Below are 17,787 nucleotides of genomic sequence, written 5' to 3'. Positions count from 1 at the left end.
CCGACGTCCTCGTCGGGTAAAGGCAGCGAAGAAGGCATCACGCCGGGAGAGGGCGTCCGCATTGCCGTGGTGCTTGCCAGACTGCTCTCTCTTCAACTCCTCCAACTCTAGGACCAGGGACTCAGCCTCCTGCTGTCTCTCCTTGAGTTTCTTACTGAACGCATCAGCCTTGGTTTTAGCAGAGTTTAGCTTCTGTTGAGCAGCTTTCAGTTCCTTCTCTCTCTCTGCCCCCGCATTCTTCATCTTGTACTCCAACACCTTGTACTTCTCCTCTGCCTTCTTCTGGACCTCCTTACTACTGCGCAGGGTCTCCTCACACTCCTCGATGGTCCTGCGCAGCCTCTCCAGCTCCTCCTGTTGCTTAGGGAAGGAGCTCTGTTGGAGTTTAACCTGGAGGATATCTAACTCTTCTGTCTTCATGTCTAACTGTTGCTTTAACAAACGATACCTCTCAGCGGTCCCCTTCAGACCAGACAGTTCTTTGTCCAGATTCTGTAGCTCCGTCTCTGTGTCGGTCTGGGCACCTGCCATCCCTATCAGAGCCCGGGCGGGAGTGAGTAACTCGGAGGATTGCACCGGAGCCTTCCCAGGATGAGTCTTGCCTCTCCGTTTCCGAGGTACTCGGGTTATCCTCTCCTGAGACTCTCTCCAGAGTGGGTAAAAGGCTGGGCAGTCTCGTCCAATTAGGACAGGGACGGGGAGGAATCAACCACCCCCGCCGTCGTGTGTATGGTTCCCCGTGTGCTGGTCATTGTAAGTTCAGTAATGGGGTATTCTCTGGTGTCCCCATGGACACAGGAAACTGGGAGGACTTTCCCCGGGGTCAGACACGTTGGGCCCACCAAATCCTTACGCACCAGGGTGGCCCGGCTACCAGAATCCAGTAAGGCCTCCACATCATGGTGATTCACAGTTACCGGGCAGGTGGGGGGGTCGATCTGGGCCGCCATCTACGACTCCCAAGAGCGAGGCAAAACGGTGTGTGGGTGCTGAGCTGGAGGACTCCGCAGTGGGCATAGATTCATCGGCTGGTTTCCCACACTGCCAGGAGATATGTCCCATCTCCCCACACCGGTAACACTGTCGAGTTTCCCCCCTCCTGGTATACTCTTCTTGGACCCGCCTGGTTTCTGGCTCCCCCTGGAGCCGGGATAAGTCCTGACGTGGCTGGGTTCGAGACCTTGGGGTCCTTTGGACGGGTTCTTCCCATTTGTGGTGGGGCCGCACTCCTGGGGTCTTTTTCGGGAAGCATTCAGCATCTCCGCTGTGGCCTGGTACTTTTCCACAGCTTCCACAGTCAGATCAGCCGTGGTCAAGGCCTGTTGACTGATTAACCGTTTTGCCTCATAAGGCAGGGCGCGTAGGTAACGATCCACCACAACGGCCTCCACCACCGCCGCTGCTGTATTCCTCTGCGGATCCAGCCATTTCCTTGCGATTCGGACAAGTTCATGCATCTGCGCCCGAGGAGGTTGGTCTGGTTGGAAGGTCCAGCTGTGAAAGCGCTGGGCCATACCAAACTTTGTGAGTCCATATCTGCTGAGGATCTCAGACTTCAGGGCATCATAGTCAGTAACCTGGTCAGGGCCCAGGTCCCGGACAGCATTCAGCGATTCCCCGGTTAGAAAGGGGGCTAACAGACCAACCCACTGTTGCTTGGGCCAGGCTTCCCTAGTGGCCGTGGCCTCAAATGCATGCAGGTATGCCTCAATGTCATCGGTAGCTCCCATCTTAGATATAAAGTCACTTGCCTTTATTGGGCGGGTATTTTGGACAACCCTCTGTCTCTGCAACTGCAATTCCTCTGCCTTCAGAAGGTTGGCTTTCTTTTGCTCCTCCAAGAGAGCCACGTTTGCTTGCATCTGGGCTTGCTGGCCAGCAACAAGGGCTTTCAATATGTCCTCCATTTCAGTCGGCGGGGAGCCTACGGCCAACTTGGAAAACTGGGTGATCAAACCTTCGATATCCTCCTCTGACATGCACTATTAACGCTTGAGCGTGCCTGTATTCTCCACCATCTGTGATGTCACGAGAGGCTACACAGCTTTCAGCGGGATTGCTCAAGTAGTGCAAGGAGACCAGGTTCAACCAAAACAAGGATTTTATTAAAGGTCTTGGGAAACTAACGAAAGTATAACACAATTCTGTTCTCTGGTGGCTCTTTAAGGGTTAACAGTTCAGGGATGTCTCTTCCACATCCAAAATCATAACTCTCCCTCGCTCAAATAACTTTTCCCCAGTCTTACTGTATTCCACGTTGCAGCTAGTGGCCAACCCAGCAAAACGTCCTTCCAAATGTCCCACACGTATTTCCCCAGGTGCATATATCCAAAGGTGAGTATTTCCCAAAGGTAAGTATCTCCAAATCCTTATATTCCTCATGGAAGTGGACGGGCAGCACTCTTGTCCTCCAGAGAGCCCAGGTTGGAGACTGTGTCTCTTCACCCCCCACACACTCCCTCAGTGTGTCTCTTCCCTTCCCAAACCTTCAGCTCATCAGCTCCTCATTTGTTTCAGCTGCGTGGGAAGATTGGCCATAGAGGGGTGGAGTTCCCGACCATACCAGCAGATGGAGCCATAGCTGTCTGGGTTTGCAGCCACCTCAGGGGGATGTAACGTCCCTCCAGGACACAGCCTCTCGTGACATCACAGTATATTAACAAGCGCTTTAAGATTATGTCTGTAATGAAAAGCGCTATACAAGTTTAATACATTATTATTATTAAAGCACCCCACTTAAAAAACACACACATCAGGGGGATTGACAAAAACTAGCCCAATAATAACCAAATCACAAACACACCGGCCACACCACTTCTGAAAGGGGAAGGATTCATTCATGAGGAATGTTGGTGTCAACTAATAGTCTTGGAAGGATCCTGCTTGATTCTGTAAGTAGAATTGTTTTAACTTGTAAACTGTGTTGGTTCTGTCTGTCTGTCATAGTTTAGTAAGCTACCCAGTCTGCTTAAAAAGCGATTGCTACCCATTCACACTGGACGCAGGGCCAGCTACTTCTTTTGTTCTCTGCAGATTACAACTCAATAGGAGGGGGAGTGGCTACACTTGTGCTAGGCAATTAGCTTAGATTGCTACCCATTCACACTGGACGCAGGGCCAGCTACTTCTTTTGTTCTCTGCAGATTACAACTCAATAGGAGGGGGAGTGGCTACACTTGTGCTAGGCAATTAGCTTAGTGTTATTAGCACAACCTCTTTGTTCAGCGGCAGCTGTCTGCGGCAGCTGTCCCCAAAACGAAGAATATCCCTGAAACAAAGACAGTTCTGCCAAGTTGTTCTGCGGGAGTTAGTCGAAGGAGGCCCCGCTCTCTCGCTTCCCCAGATGTTTAGTTAATTTCATTCCGATCTCTTTTGCATTATTGTAGCCTTTTCTGTAGCCTGTCAACTAGAGTGGCGGCAGGTAGCTTAGTGGTTAAGAGCGTTGTGCCAGTAACCGAAAGGTCGCTGGTTCTAATCCCTGAGCCGACTAGGTGAAAAATCTGTCGATGTGCTCTTGAGCAAGGCACTTAACCCTAATTGCTCCTGTAAGTCGCTCTGGATAAGAGCGTCTGCTAAATGACTAAAATGTAAAATGTATGTGTCTGTCTATCTCTGTTCTCTCCTCTCTGCACAGGCCATACAAACGCTTCACACCGCGTGGCTGCTACCACTCTAATCTGGTGGTCCTTGCGCGCGCGACCCACGTGGAGTTCCAGGTCTCCGGCAGCCTCTGGAACTGCCGTTCTGCGGCCAACAAGGCAGAGTTAATCTCAGCCTATGCTACCCTCCAGTCTCTTGACTTCTTGGCGCTGACGGAAACATGGATTACCACAGAAAACACTGCTACTCCTACTGCTCTTTCCTCGTCTGATCATGTGTTCTCGCATACCCCAAGAGCATCTGGTCAGCGTGGCGGTGGCACAGGAATCCTCATCTCTGCCAAGTGGACATTCTCTCTTTTCCCCCTGACCCATCTGTCTATCTCCTCATTTGAATTCCATGCTGTCACAGTCACTAGTCCATTCAAGCTTAACATCCTTTTCATTTATCGCCCTCCAGGTTCCCTTGGAGAGTTCATCAATGAGCTTGACAAGTTCCTTTCCTGAGGATGGCTCACCCCTCACAGTTCTGGGTGACTTTAACCTGCCCACGTCTGCCTTCGACTCATTTATCTCTGCCTCCTTCTTTCTACTCCTTTCCTCTTTTGACCTCACCCTCTCACCGTCCCCCCCTACTCACAAGGCAGGCAATACACTTGACCTCATCTTTACTAGATGCTGTTCTTCTACTAATCTCACTGCAACTCCCCTCCAAGTCTCCGACCACTACTTTGTATCCTTTTCTCTCTCGCTCTCCTCCAACACTACTCACTCTGCCCCAACTCAGATGGTAATGCGCCGTCGCAACCTTCGCTCTCTCTCTCCCGCTACTCTCTCCTCTTCCATCCTATCATCTCTTCCCTCTGCTAAATCCTTCTCCCTCCGGTCTCCTGATTCTGCCTCCTCGACCCTCCTCTTCTCCCTTCCTGCATCTTTTGACTCTCTATGTCCCCTATCCTCCCGGCCGGCTCGGTCCTCCCCTCCTGCTGCGTGGCTTGACGACTCAATGCGAGCTCACAGAACAGGGCTCCGGGCAGCCGAGCAGAAATTGAGGAAAACTAGACTCCCTGCGGACCTGTCATCTTTTCACTCCCTCCTCTACTATTTATTCCTCTGTTTCTGCTGCTAAAGCCACTTTCTACCACTCTACATTTCAAGCCTCTGTCTCTAACCCTAGGAAGCTCTTTGCCACCTTCTCCTCCATGCTGAATCCTCCTCCTCCTCCCCCTCCCTCCTCCCTCTCTGTGGTTGACTTCGTCAACCATTTTGAAAAGAAGGTTGACGACATCCGATCCTCATTTATTAAGTCAAATGACACTGCTGGTCCTGCTCACACTGCCCTACCCTATGCTTTGACTTCTTTCTCCCCTCTCTCTCCAGATGAAATCTTGCAACTTGTGACGGCCGGCAGCCCAACAACCTGCCCGCTTGACCCTATCCCCTCCTCTCTTCTCCAGACCATTTCCGGAGACCTTCTCCCTTACCTCACCTCGCTCATCAACTCATCCTTGACCGCTGGCTATGTCCCTTCCGTCTTCAAGAGGGCGAGAGTTGCACCCCTCCTCAAAAAACCTACACTCGATCCCTCCGATGTCAACAACTACAGACCAGTATCCCTTCTTTCTTTTCTCTCCAAAACTCTTGAGCGTGCCGTCTCTAGCCAACTCTCCTGCTATCTCTCTCAGAATGACCTTCTTGATCCTAACCAGTCAGGTTTCAAGACTGGTCACTCAACTGAGACTGCTCTTCTCTGTGTCAAGGAGGCTCTCCGCACTGCCAAAGCTAACTCTCTCTCCTCTGCTCTTATCCTTCTAGACCTATCTGCTGCCTTTGATACTGTGAACCATCAGATCCTCCTCTCCACCCTCTCTGAGTTGGGCATCTCCGGCGCTGCTCACTCTTGGATTGCGTCCTACCTGACAGGTCGCTCCTACCAGGTGGCGTGACGAGAATCTGTCTCTGCACCAAGTGCTCTCACCACTGGTGTCCCCCAGGGCTCAGTTCTAGGCCCTCTCCTATTCTCTCTATACACCAAGTGACTTGGCTCTGTCATATCCTTACATGGTCTCTCCTATCATTGCTACGCAGACGACACACAATTAATTTTCTCCTTTCCCCCTTCTGATAACCAGGTGGCGAATCGCATCTTTGCATGTCTGGCAGACATATCAGTGTGGATGTCGGATCACCACCTCAAGCTGAACCTCGGCAAGACGGAGCTGCTCTTCCTCCCGGGGAAGGACTGCCCGCTCCATGATCTCGCCATCACGGTTGACAACTCCTTTGTGTCCTCCTCCCAGAGTGCAAAGAACCTTGGCGTGACCCTGGACAACACCCTGTCGTTCTCTGCTAACATCAAAGCGGTGACCCGATCCTGCAGGTTCATGCTCTACAACATTCGCAGAGTACGACCCTACCTTACACAGAAAGTGGCACAGGTCCTAATCCAGGCACTTGTCATCTCCCGTCTGGATTACTGCAACTCGCTATTGGCTGGGCTCCCTGCCTGTGCCATTAAACCCCTGCAACTTATCCAGAACACTGCAGCCCGTCTGGTGTTCAACCTTCCCAAGTTCTCTCACGTCACCCCGCTCCTCCGCACACTCCACTGGCTTCCAGTTGAAGCTCGCATCTACTACAAAGTAGAAGCCCCCCTACCTCTACGGAAGCACAGTTCCCGCTCATCCCAGTCAAAGCTATTCGCTGCTCTGGCACCCCAATGGTGGAACAAGCTCCCCCACGACGCCAGGACAGCGGAGTCACTGACCACCTTCCGGAGACACTTGAAACACTACCTCTTTAAGGAATACCTGGAATAGTATAATAGTAATCCTTCTACCCCCCCTTTACTACCACTGTCTTTTGTCTAAACTAACACCTGACTTATTTCACCTGCTAGCATTGACTTGTTTAAAGAAATTTACTTATTGTGATCAAGATGTAGATGTCCCTGATTGCACTGACTTTGCTCACAGCTGCTTGTTTGAAGAAGTGTACTTACTGTGATCAAGATGTGGTTGTCCCACTGGCTATCCTAAGTTGAATGCACCAATTTGTCAGTCGCTCTGGATAAGAGCGTCTGCTAAATGACTTAAATGTAAAATGTAAATGAATGTAATTCTGTTCTCTACCTCTGCCTTCTTTTTAACCTGAAAGTAGTCGACGTATGCAGTGTCCCCTGGGGCAGGAGAGCACTTGTCAGCGAGCGGAGACGGACAGATCGATGGCAGAGTGGACGCTTTAAACATAAATCCCAGATAATATAGCACGTTTATGATTATGATTAGGGCTCACTCGCTCTCGCAGATCTAACTGTGATGGTGATAGCTTATTTTGTTCCCCCTCTGGGGTTTCTGTTCTCCTCCTCACCACTTACTCATCATCTGTATCCAAATATTAAACACCTACACACACACACACACACACACACACCATGCACATGCACACACACACACAGCACATATATGCTCACATGGATGCATACAAACTCACACTTACACAGATGCACCCCCGACCCTCCCATACACACACACACCATCCTCAAACATCTCATCGCATACAAGGAAGCAGAGGTGTTTCCTCATCGCTTTCATATTTTAAGCTTAAGAGAAAACATACCGTCTACAGACCATGGTCTGACAAGACAAAACAGTTAAACAAATAGCTACCTGGACTAACTATTTAGCAGTCTTATGGCTTGGGGGTAGAAGCTGTTCAGGGTCCTATTGGTTACAAACTTGGTGCATCGGTACCACTTGCCATGCAGTAGCAGAGAGAACAGTCAATGACTTAGGTGGCTGGAGTCTTTGGCAACTTCTAGGGCCTTCCTCTAACACCGCTTGGTATAGACGTCCTGGACGGCAGGGAGCTCGACCCCAGTGATGTACTGGGCTGTTTGCAGTACCCTCTGTAGAACCTTGTGGTCGGACACCAAGCAGTTGCCATACCAAGCGTTGATGCATCTTGCATGGCATTTCCCAGAGGAGAATATTTCACAATACCTTGTATCCTCGGGTCAGTCTTTTTGCACACTGAGGGTTTCAAGCCATCCAATTGGTTAGTGTCCATGATACACTTCGCAGCTGATTGTAGGTACTCCTCAGAATAACCTCTTGCCCGGAATCTGTTCATCAAGACTGTGCTGATTGACCATGAAACCATTTCATTTTACGAATAACTGCCTGTGTCTACATGTATGCAACAAATCAAGACTGTAGCTTTACACGTGATTTACTGTTTTCCAAATGTGAGAGAGTTAGATGTGCTCATAAAATGTGATGGCTATTTGTAAGGCTATGAATTAGAAGCTGTGGAAATTTTACAACTCACAGCTGTGAGAACAATTCACATTTGTGGTGTGAGGACAGGGCCTTGGCAACTTAACTACTAGACAAATGACAACTGCCTGAATTTTCTTTAAATATAAACCCAAAGATGTTGTGTTATTTGCCAGTACATAAAGTTGTTAGGATACTAGGGTGGGTTTAATATGATCTAGTACTGTATATTTACAGAGATACACAGTAACCACCCCATCCACAAGAGGGCAGTAGCTACTTCCTGTCTGAAGTTTTTAAAAAGTGTGTTTGGACCATAGAGATGTATTAGAGAGCTCATCTCCTATGTTCGCAATGGTGGCTTCTGAGACAGCATGGGCAACGCAATTAAGAGCTATCTCAATTAGTCAATTTCCTGTTCTATGAGGGTATTGGCAGTTCATGAATAAACTGAAAAGGAGCATACCACCACCTACAGTGCTGGAGTGTGTATAGTCTGAACAGGTATAAAGCCAAGGTTGATGATTTACTGCCACCTGTGGTTATGTAATGCTCTTCCTGCTGACCTGGATGGAATTCTATGATCCTTTCTTAACCAATAGCATGTCCCACCCAGTTGACTACTTCAATAGCGCTGCCCATGCTAAAAACGGCTTTGGGCCAAGTGTGCCCTTAATCCAACTCCATGGTTTAGACTGATGGATTACTGATGCAAGGCATACATCACCTCATAGTTTAATTAACTTAAACCCTTTCCCCAAACCAGAACTCTTTAACAAAAAACAAAACGTCGACCAGTGTCAATGCTGCAGAAGTTTGAAGATCTGGATGAGCTGACTGGCTCTCGGTACAACACACACGCACCTTGTCATATTTCACTGCATACCAATAGGCTATATCAGTGGTTCTCAATCCTGGTCCTGGGGACCCACATTTCTTTTTTCCCTAGCACTACACACCTGATTCAAATCATCAAAGCCTAATGATGAGTTGATGATTTGAAATCAGGTGTGTAGTGTTAGGGCAAAAACAAAAATGTGCACCCCTTTGGGTCCCCAGGACCAGGATTGAGAACCACTGGCCTATACAGTATGTTTATCCTACTGATATCCTTCATAACGTAGATAAAAATGTCTCATACACTAATCATTTTGTAAATGGAGGCCCTTACCCTTTCGTTGTGTCGTTGGTAACACAGTGATGATTGAACGTTCCGAACATCTGAACTCCCAGAATTCCATACAGGAGGAGGAAGAAGAGCAAGAATATCGACACACTCCAGATCTGTTCGCCTGATCGCCTAAAGAGAGAGAATATTTTACATTAATCATAAACCAAGTATAGAGTTCCATTTCAAATGATATTTCACAAACCTATGCAGGTAATGTCATGTCCTAATAAAACCCTACGTACTTGAGGATGTTGGTGATGCGTGAGCGCGGTAGCTCGAAGCGGAAGTAGATCCTGAAGGCTCGGATCATGATGAGGGCTCTGGGGATTCTCAACATGCCCCAGGGTGACATCTGGTCAACAAGATCCGCAATCTCAAACACCTGGGGGAGAGAGAGAAGGCTGTGAACTGAGACAGGTGCTGTACCTGGAAGACACACATGCGTATAAATGCACACACACGCATGTACTAACACACCAGACCTGTGTTAAATAAATACGTATTTGTTTTCTTTCAAATACGTTACGTGCACTTAGTCCCAAAAGCGCAAACTCCGCCCACTCAGCACAAACTACTTTAAAGAAAACAAAGACGTATTTGACCAAGGTCTTGTACACACACACACACAGCGTGAGGTGTAATGTTTGTACCTGAAGCACCAGGGACACCCAGAGGAAAAAGACCATGAAGCCGTCAAACATACACCAGCGATCCTTGACGTACGAGTTATCCCCCTGGATGGAGGGGGACGGACAGGCGGAGGAAATAGAAAAAGGGGGACACACAGAGAGAGAGAGAGTTGAATGCCATTTAAATGTTTCGGTCCCGCTTTAAATTACGTTCAGCTTATAAAGGCTTCATAATGCCTTCATAGGCACTACATCAATGTGTTATAAAGCATCTATAACCGTATGTCATGGTTCATTAATGTGGCATAACAGTGTGACATAATCACCTATGTCAAATCTGACATAACCCACTTTGCCGAATATGATATGAACATGTGCTTTATTAAGGGTGACATATTGTGCTGAAGGATGGCACACGCTCTTAAGTGAAGTCATGTTGGTCACATTACACCAAATCTCGTTCTCAGACACTTCTGCCCAAATGGTCTGGTGGACCAACGCATCAAACTTGGCCTTCGCTAGCAAATACAGAGTCCTGGGAGAATCTCTTGGCGCATTACTCATTGGTTTAATCTACCAACCAATCATCTCCCACAACACTTTCCCCCACGTGTCTTGGGCACCTGTCGCATCGGTCCAACGTCTTGGTAATAAAGAGATTTTGTTTGTAACTCTTATTGGCATAGTTTTCCCCAGAAGTGTGACATACATCGACCTCAGATTTTAAGGGTGTAGTCCTTCTTCTTCTCGGTGGAGCCATTAGCTAGCTAGCTAGCTGTGTCCTTTGCTAATTAGCTAGCTGGAAGGTAGGGCCTGTTGTTTTTTTCTCCCTTGAAGACAGGGCAAATGGGTTCCACTAGATAGCACAGCCACAAAGTCTAAATTGGCTATATCATGAACATTTATGGAGATTTTTGGTCTTAAATTTAAATCTATGGTTAGGCATAAGGTTAGCAGTGTGGTTAAGGTTAGGGTTAGGTTTCAAATCAAATTTTAATTAGATAAATTGTGGAAATACCTAACTCAGTAAGGTCAATCCCATAGAATTCCATGGTCACTCCCAATTAGGCCAACTTTTAATGGTTGATACAGTATCCCAGGCTTATATGTGCTGTGTGCGCAATAGCCTGGGGACGATGTTACACCTTAATGTAAACCACCAACATAAGGAAATTGAAAGTGGCCAAGTTACATGTTCCTCAGTACACAAACACAACAATGTAACGAGCCACTTCGTGTGGTGCTGCGTCCAGTCAGGTCTTTGACATATTCACCCACTCCCCCGCTGAAAGATTAGCCACAAAATGTTGGCACCATTGTAACAGGCTGTAATCAAGCCCTGGTCTCCAGCATGGGAACAGAAGAGGAATACCTGATGCGGTAGTCTCAGGAAGGACTACTCCAAATCATCTTGGCTCTGACAAACACACTCACACACACAAACGCAAGCTTTGCAGGTCCATCAACCCATCTAAATATCTCTCACACCCTACAGTAACCTGTTGATCATGAGAGATCCTTCATAAATCAGCTGAATGTTTATAACCTATTTATTGACACTTTTAATTATAAACCAGGTGGTTCGAGCTCTGAATGCTGATTGGCTGAAAGCCGTGGTATATCAGACCGTATACCATGGGTATGACAAAAAAATACAATTTACTCGTCTAATTACGTTGGTAACCAGTTTAAAATAGCAATAAGGCACATCAGGGTAAGGGCTGTATCCAGGCACTGTATCCAGGCCATATACCACACCTCCTCGGGCCTTATTGCTTAATTATAACACATCCATAAAGACTCTTTATACCATGGTATTACTGAATACTTGTTTCTGATTGCCTTGAAGGCATTCTAGAGCGTGCATCATTTCCCTATAACAAACGGTATATCAGCACCATATAATTAAATGGCTATATTTAATTCTTACATGTTCTATGTTTGAGCTGCTTTTGAAAGCAAAGGTCCAATTGAAAACATAATATTGGCATTGTTGAATTCGATTGGTGGTTTGGTTAGATAACTAGCAAGTCTGTTGTTTGGTTACCAAGGCAACTAGTAAACTTGCTAACTACTTTGAACACATTTCTACCTGCAAATGAGCACATTTTTAGCAGCAAATGTGTTCAATTATAGCCATGGTATAAAATGTATAAAAGGGATAATCAACAAGGGGCTATGCGTTCTATGGAAAATAATGAACGATGTGGAAGGTGTGTTCCACGACGTACTAGCCGAGTGCAGAGTTGCATTATTTTCCAGACAACGCACAGAGCGAGAGCAAGTTACTAGATAGCTATGGTAGTTGCCTTGGTAACCAAACAAACAGACTTGCAAACCATCAGTCCTACAATGCCATGGTTGTCTTTATGGAGGTGTTATAATTAATAATAAACCGAGTAGTTTGGCTCCTGGATGCTGATTGGATGAAAGCTGTGGTATATTGTCCCCTGTAGCTCAGTTGGTAGGGCATGGTGCTTGCAACGCCAGGGTTGTGGGTTCGTTTCCCACGGTGGGCCAGTATGAAAATGTATGCACTCACTAACTGTAAGTCGCTCTGGATAAGAGCGTCTGCTAAATTACTAAAATGTAAAATGTACATCAGACTGTATACCACGGGTATGACAAAAAATGACCTTGGTAACAAGTTTATAATAGCAATAAGGCACCTTGGGGTTTGTGGTAGATGGCCAATATACCACGGCTAAGGGCTGTATCCAGGCACTCCGCGTTGTGTTGTGCAGAAGAACAGCCCTTTGCTGTGGTATATTGGCCATATACCACACCCCCTTGTGCCTTATTGCTTAATTATACCATGGCATTGTTGAATACTAGTTTCTGATAGGCTTGAAAGGGCATTCTAGAGCAAGCAGTATTTCCATATAACACACAGTGTATCAGCACGGTAAAATTCAATGGCTATAGTCCATTCTTATATGTTCTGTTTGAGCTCTTTTGAAAGCAAAAGTTGAATAAAAAACATTATTGGCCTTCAGTAGCGGTGCGTGGGTAAAATCACCGGGGAAGTCAAGCCAAAAAAAGAAAAAGCCATATTACAACCTATGTGTTGTGATAATTGCCGTGTTTTCTCTAAAACCTGTTAGTTTATATGCCTTGACAACGTGATATATAGGCCTAAGGCCAAGACAATAAGAAGACACAGTGGTTGAATACCACACCTTTGTTGCATCACAAAACCGTAGAGCAATATCTGTCCGGTGAAGTCCACAAAACATATTTTTTTAGGGGGTTGATCAGCTTTAATATTTCAGATAGATTGTAACTTCCATCAATGTAATTGTCTGCATCACTTCCAATCCCCCATATGTTTATTTTCTCGCAAATACATATATACACATACATATATATATATATATATATATATATATATATATATATATATATATCACACATACACACACATACATACACACATACATATACACACATATATATATATATATATATATATATATATATATATATATATATATATATATCACATACACACATATACACACACACACGCACATATATATATACATCCATACACACACACACACACACACAAATCCTTTTTTAAATTATATTTCCCTTCATTACTTTCCAACCCCACCACCCCTTCCCCAATTGGAGTAAACTAGTGAACAACTATGCTTAGGCCTCTACTTCCAGCCCATACATACTATATACGTTTCATGGACACAGTCAAATTCTACAATAATTATATTTTATTTGTTTTTACTCCTGAACTTCCTCCGATCATTTTCATGATGTCCATTTGGTTTGCTTTTATATGCCATATTTTTCTAACTGTGCTCTTTCACAAAAGCTCTCAACCTATAACCTATATATTTATTATGGACACAGTATGCTTTACATTAGTTATTTTGTTGTTATTAGTTGTTGTTATTAGTCCCATCCTTCAGCTCCATTCAACACCTCCAATCTATCTCGTAACACCATCCATATGGATTTCTATTTGCCATATATTTGTCAACTGTACTGTGATGTTATACAAAAGTTCTGAACCTTTCTATTCTCATTGTCTCTACAGATCGTAAATTGAATATAAACATTTTTGCTAAAAGTATTATTGTATAATTGATCAACTGACTATGACTTTTCAGATCACCCAGTAGTGCTATCTGCAGGGTTAGCTCCAGGTAAATATTGCAATCATTTAGCCATTCCTGGACCTGTGTCCAAAAACAAGCTACAAATGGACAGTACCAAAACAAATGATCTAATGATTCTGTCTCTTCGCAGCAAAATCTGCAGAGCTGGGATGATTGTATCCCCCATATAAATAACATTATATTGGTAGCAAGAATTTTATATAATAATTTAAATTGAAAAATTCTAAGTTTTGAATCCGGCGTCGTTTTGCGTATCAATTCATAAACACTATGCCATGGAATCGGTACGTCAAAAATCTCTTCCCAACTATTTTGCAATCTATATGGGACGGCTGTCAATCCTTTGGTCCTTAAATGAAACTGGTATACTTTTTTATTTATCACAATTTTCTTTAACCAATTATATTATTTAATGCAAGGCCGACAGACAAGTTCCTTACTTTTTCCCCCCTCCACTTTCCTTTTCCATTTTTGCGGTAATGCTGCAATTATTTGGTTGTAATTTTGGAGAGAGCAGACATTTCCATATGTTTTTGTTAGCTGCATGTGCGACATAACTCCACCAGTCCTACCGATAATATCATTTACGAAGATTATACCTTTTTTAAACATTTTGTCAAAATTATTTTATCAATTAGTATATTTGAGTTTAACCACATTATTTGTTGCATTATTTGTTCTGTCGTTTCTGGAGGATTAAATTGAAATTGCAACCAACTTTATATGGCTTGTTTTAGAAATAGTGATATTTGGGAGATTATTTCCTTTTCAAATAACTTAAAGTGAGAGGTTGTAATCTGAATAAAGGGAAAAGGGCCATTCTTGAACATTGGGTGAGACAATCTTACTAATTTGCTAGAGAACCAGTTCGGATTTAAGTATAACTTTTGTATGACTGAAGCTTTTAGTGATAGGTCTAATGCTTTAATATTTAATCATTTCTGTCCTCCGAATTCATATTCATTATATAAATAGGCCCTTTTAATTTTGTCTGGCTTGCCGTTCCAAATAAAATTTAATATTTTTTTCTCATATAATAAAAAAAAACTGTTCGCTAGGTGTAGGCAAGACCATAAGTAAATAGGAAAACTGGGATAATACTAAAGAGTTAATCAGGGTGATTTTTCCACAAATTGACAGGTATTTACCTTTCCATGGTAGCAAGATCTTATCTATTTTTGCTAACTTTCTATTAAAATGTATTGGAGTGAGATCATTTATTTCATTTGGGATATGTATTCCGAGTATATCCACATCACCATCAGACCATTTTATTGGTAAACTACATGGTAATGTAACACTTGTATTTTTTAGTGATCCAATACGTAATATAGTACATTTATCATAATTTGGTTGTAATCCAGAGAGGTTAGAAAATATGGGGTATTGTTTGTAGATTGATGACGAAAACAATTAATTTAATCCATTTTAGAATAAGGCTGTAATGTAACAAAATATGGAAAAAGTCAAGGGGTCTGAATACTTTCCGAATGCACTGTATACATTTCCACACTAAGAGATTGGAAGAATACTGTGAAATTGTGAAAATTATGATAATGCCCTTTTAGTGTGAGAGCTGTTTGAAAAGAAGATAGAAGCTGTTCAGGAGCCTGTTGGTGTCGAACTTGATTCTCCGGTACCACTTTCCGGACCTTCCTTTCACACCGACTGATTATCGAGGTCCTGGATGGCAGGGAGCTCAGCCCCAACGATGCACTGGGATGTCCGCACCACCCTCTGTAGCGCCATGCGATCGAGGGCGGTGTAGTTGCCATATCAAGCAGTGATGCAGCCAGTCAAGATGCTCTCAATGGTGCAGCTGTAGAGCTTTTTGAGAATTTGAGGGCCCATGCCAAATCTTTTCAACCTCCTGAGGGGGAAGAGGCGCTGTCACGCTTTCTTCACGACTGTTTGCGTGTGTGTGGACAATTTTAAGTCCTTAGTGATTTGGACACAGAGGAACATGAAGCTCTCGACCTGCTCTACTGCAGCCCCGTCGATGTGGTTGGGAGCGTGTTTGCCCCCCCCCCCCCAATCACAGTAAGGTACTTAATCGTAACCAAGAAATTATTTGATATTTAAAGAAAAATGGCTGCATTGGACTTATAATGTCCAATTTACAAGCCTAATGTTGCAAGCACAAGACTCCACCTACGTGAGACATCAAAACCACACTAACAGTTTGAATAATATTATGTGGAGACTTATTTTTGTAAAGGGGGAAAAGGGACAATGAGCAATAACTCATAGAATATGTGACAGAATAAAAAATAGACTGTCTAAATGAGTAAAACTGTGAAACATCATACCATATTTTGGAAAAGAATAAAGGGACTTTATAATGGAAACATTGGGCTTTCACTCGCTTGGTATTGATTCACACAATCATCAATATCATCCATCATCTTGATGGTCAATTTGACATGTTGCTATTTATACGGACAAAATTAAATTTTTACTTTGATGAGGACTCAGTGATGCGTTAAATGTCAAGATAGACAGAGAACAGACAGACAGACAGACAGACAGACAGACAGACAGACAGGCAGACAGGCAGACAGACAGGCAGACAGGCAGGCAGGCAGGCTCACACACACAATACAAAATAATTATCCCTCATCCCTTTTAACACCGGGATGGCAAATGTTAAGAGGCGGTATTGACCTGTCCACACTGACAGAAACATTTCCCAAATGACTCGGCTGTTTCCGCTTTTGCGTAAACATTGTTTCAGTGTCTGTCTGATGACTCCCTGTCAGTGTGCTTGTTATCCTTGATTTGCCAATTAAACTGTCTACACTTTCCACCGCAGTAATTTGGGCCTTTCATCTGCCAGATTTCTTGTTTCCTGATGCTTCTGTAGTAAACCGTCTATTTCCCTGGATCTGTCTGACCCTTTCAGACCTGGGTTCAAATAGCATTTTTTTTTCTTTCAAATACTTGATTGATCCTGACTGGAGTGCTAGGTAGGTGGGCGGGGTTTGCACTATTGGGACTACCCATTGGTTCCATTGAACCAGGCAAACTAAGCGCAGCCATAGTATTTGAAATAATGTGAATACTAATACAGATCCATATTAATGGGGTATTGTTGGCCAGAAACATCTGAGTAGTGTCAAAGGGACATAATTTAAAGGACACCAAACTGGCACTTATTTTTTAGCATAAACATTCATTCTGATTGATGGTTGTCAAACACATCCATATAAATCAGCAGATCAAGGACTTAGTGGCTAAGCAGAAGCCATCATTCAAAAGTTAGAGAACACCCAAAGACACCATTATCTAAATAGAGGGCATATGATGGAAAAGTGAGGCGTCACAACCCTCTACCACAATTGATTTCGGATCCACTCTTCCCCCAATTTCAATGGAGTTCTGTAAACTGCGCAGCATCTACGCTACAATCAACTAGCAGAGTGGATCCAAAATGGCCTTTGTTTACAGCTTTGCTATGGAAAAAGGGTCCTCCCTAAATGACCAGAAATATCATTTTTTACCTCATTGTCTCTTTTATTGTGGCTTTTTTTCTGTCAAATGTGTTGCGATGTTTAAATGCACTTTAAATGGTTTTTACACTCTGGGGAATTGTCCTATATGGACAGGCCCAAGTTGAAATGTTTCTAAGAGAAAAAATATGAGAAGCATATGCATAATCATGGTAGCAATTGAAAGGGAACACTTTGGATATTATGGGGAAATTATCAGAACAAAGGTGAGGAAACAACAGTTCACATGACACACGACCATATTCAGCCATTACACTGTTGATTTTATGTGCATTGGATATTTACTGTACTTTTCGAAACAATTTGATGATAATGAAATCTGGAAATAATCTGGATATATTCATAAACATAAGAAGAATATGCAGTAGAAGACAGAACAATTACAAGGGTTTGAGTGAGAGGTCTAACGGATGTCTCCAAGTCGCCATACACCTTTTTAAAGTGTGCACAGTTCCTAAGTCAT

At 44.1% G+C, this 17,787-nt stretch overlaps 1 protein-coding gene across 3 annotated transcripts in view; it reads right to left on the bottom strand.

Annotated features, from left to right (window-relative positions):
• nalcn (sodium leak channel, non-selective) overlaps positions 1 to 17,787 on the bottom strand; it is a 327,441-nt gene that overhangs the window by 290,945 nt on the left and 18,709 nt on the right. For all 3 annotated transcript variants that reach the window (XM_041863638.1, XM_041863654.1, XM_041863648.1), the window contains 3 exons: positions 9,698 to 9,781; positions 9,290 to 9,429; positions 9,048 to 9,176 (listed from right to left, as the gene is read on the bottom strand). In XM_041863638.1, the coding sequence (XP_041719572.1) occupies positions 9,048 to 9,176; positions 9,290 to 9,429; positions 9,698 to 9,781 (353 nt within the window). The remainder of the gene's footprint in view (positions 1 to 9,047; positions 9,177 to 9,289; positions 9,430 to 9,697; positions 9,782 to 17,787) is intronic.

This window comes from Coregonus clupeaformis, chromosome 40 (assembly GCF_020615455.1).
Source record: "Coregonus clupeaformis isolate EN_2021a chromosome 40, ASM2061545v1, whole genome shotgun sequence".
NCBI classification, from domain to species: domain Eukaryota; kingdom Metazoa; phylum Chordata; class Actinopteri; order Salmoniformes; family Salmonidae; genus Coregonus; species Coregonus clupeaformis.
This window is presented reverse-complemented; position numbering and strand designations above follow the sequence as displayed.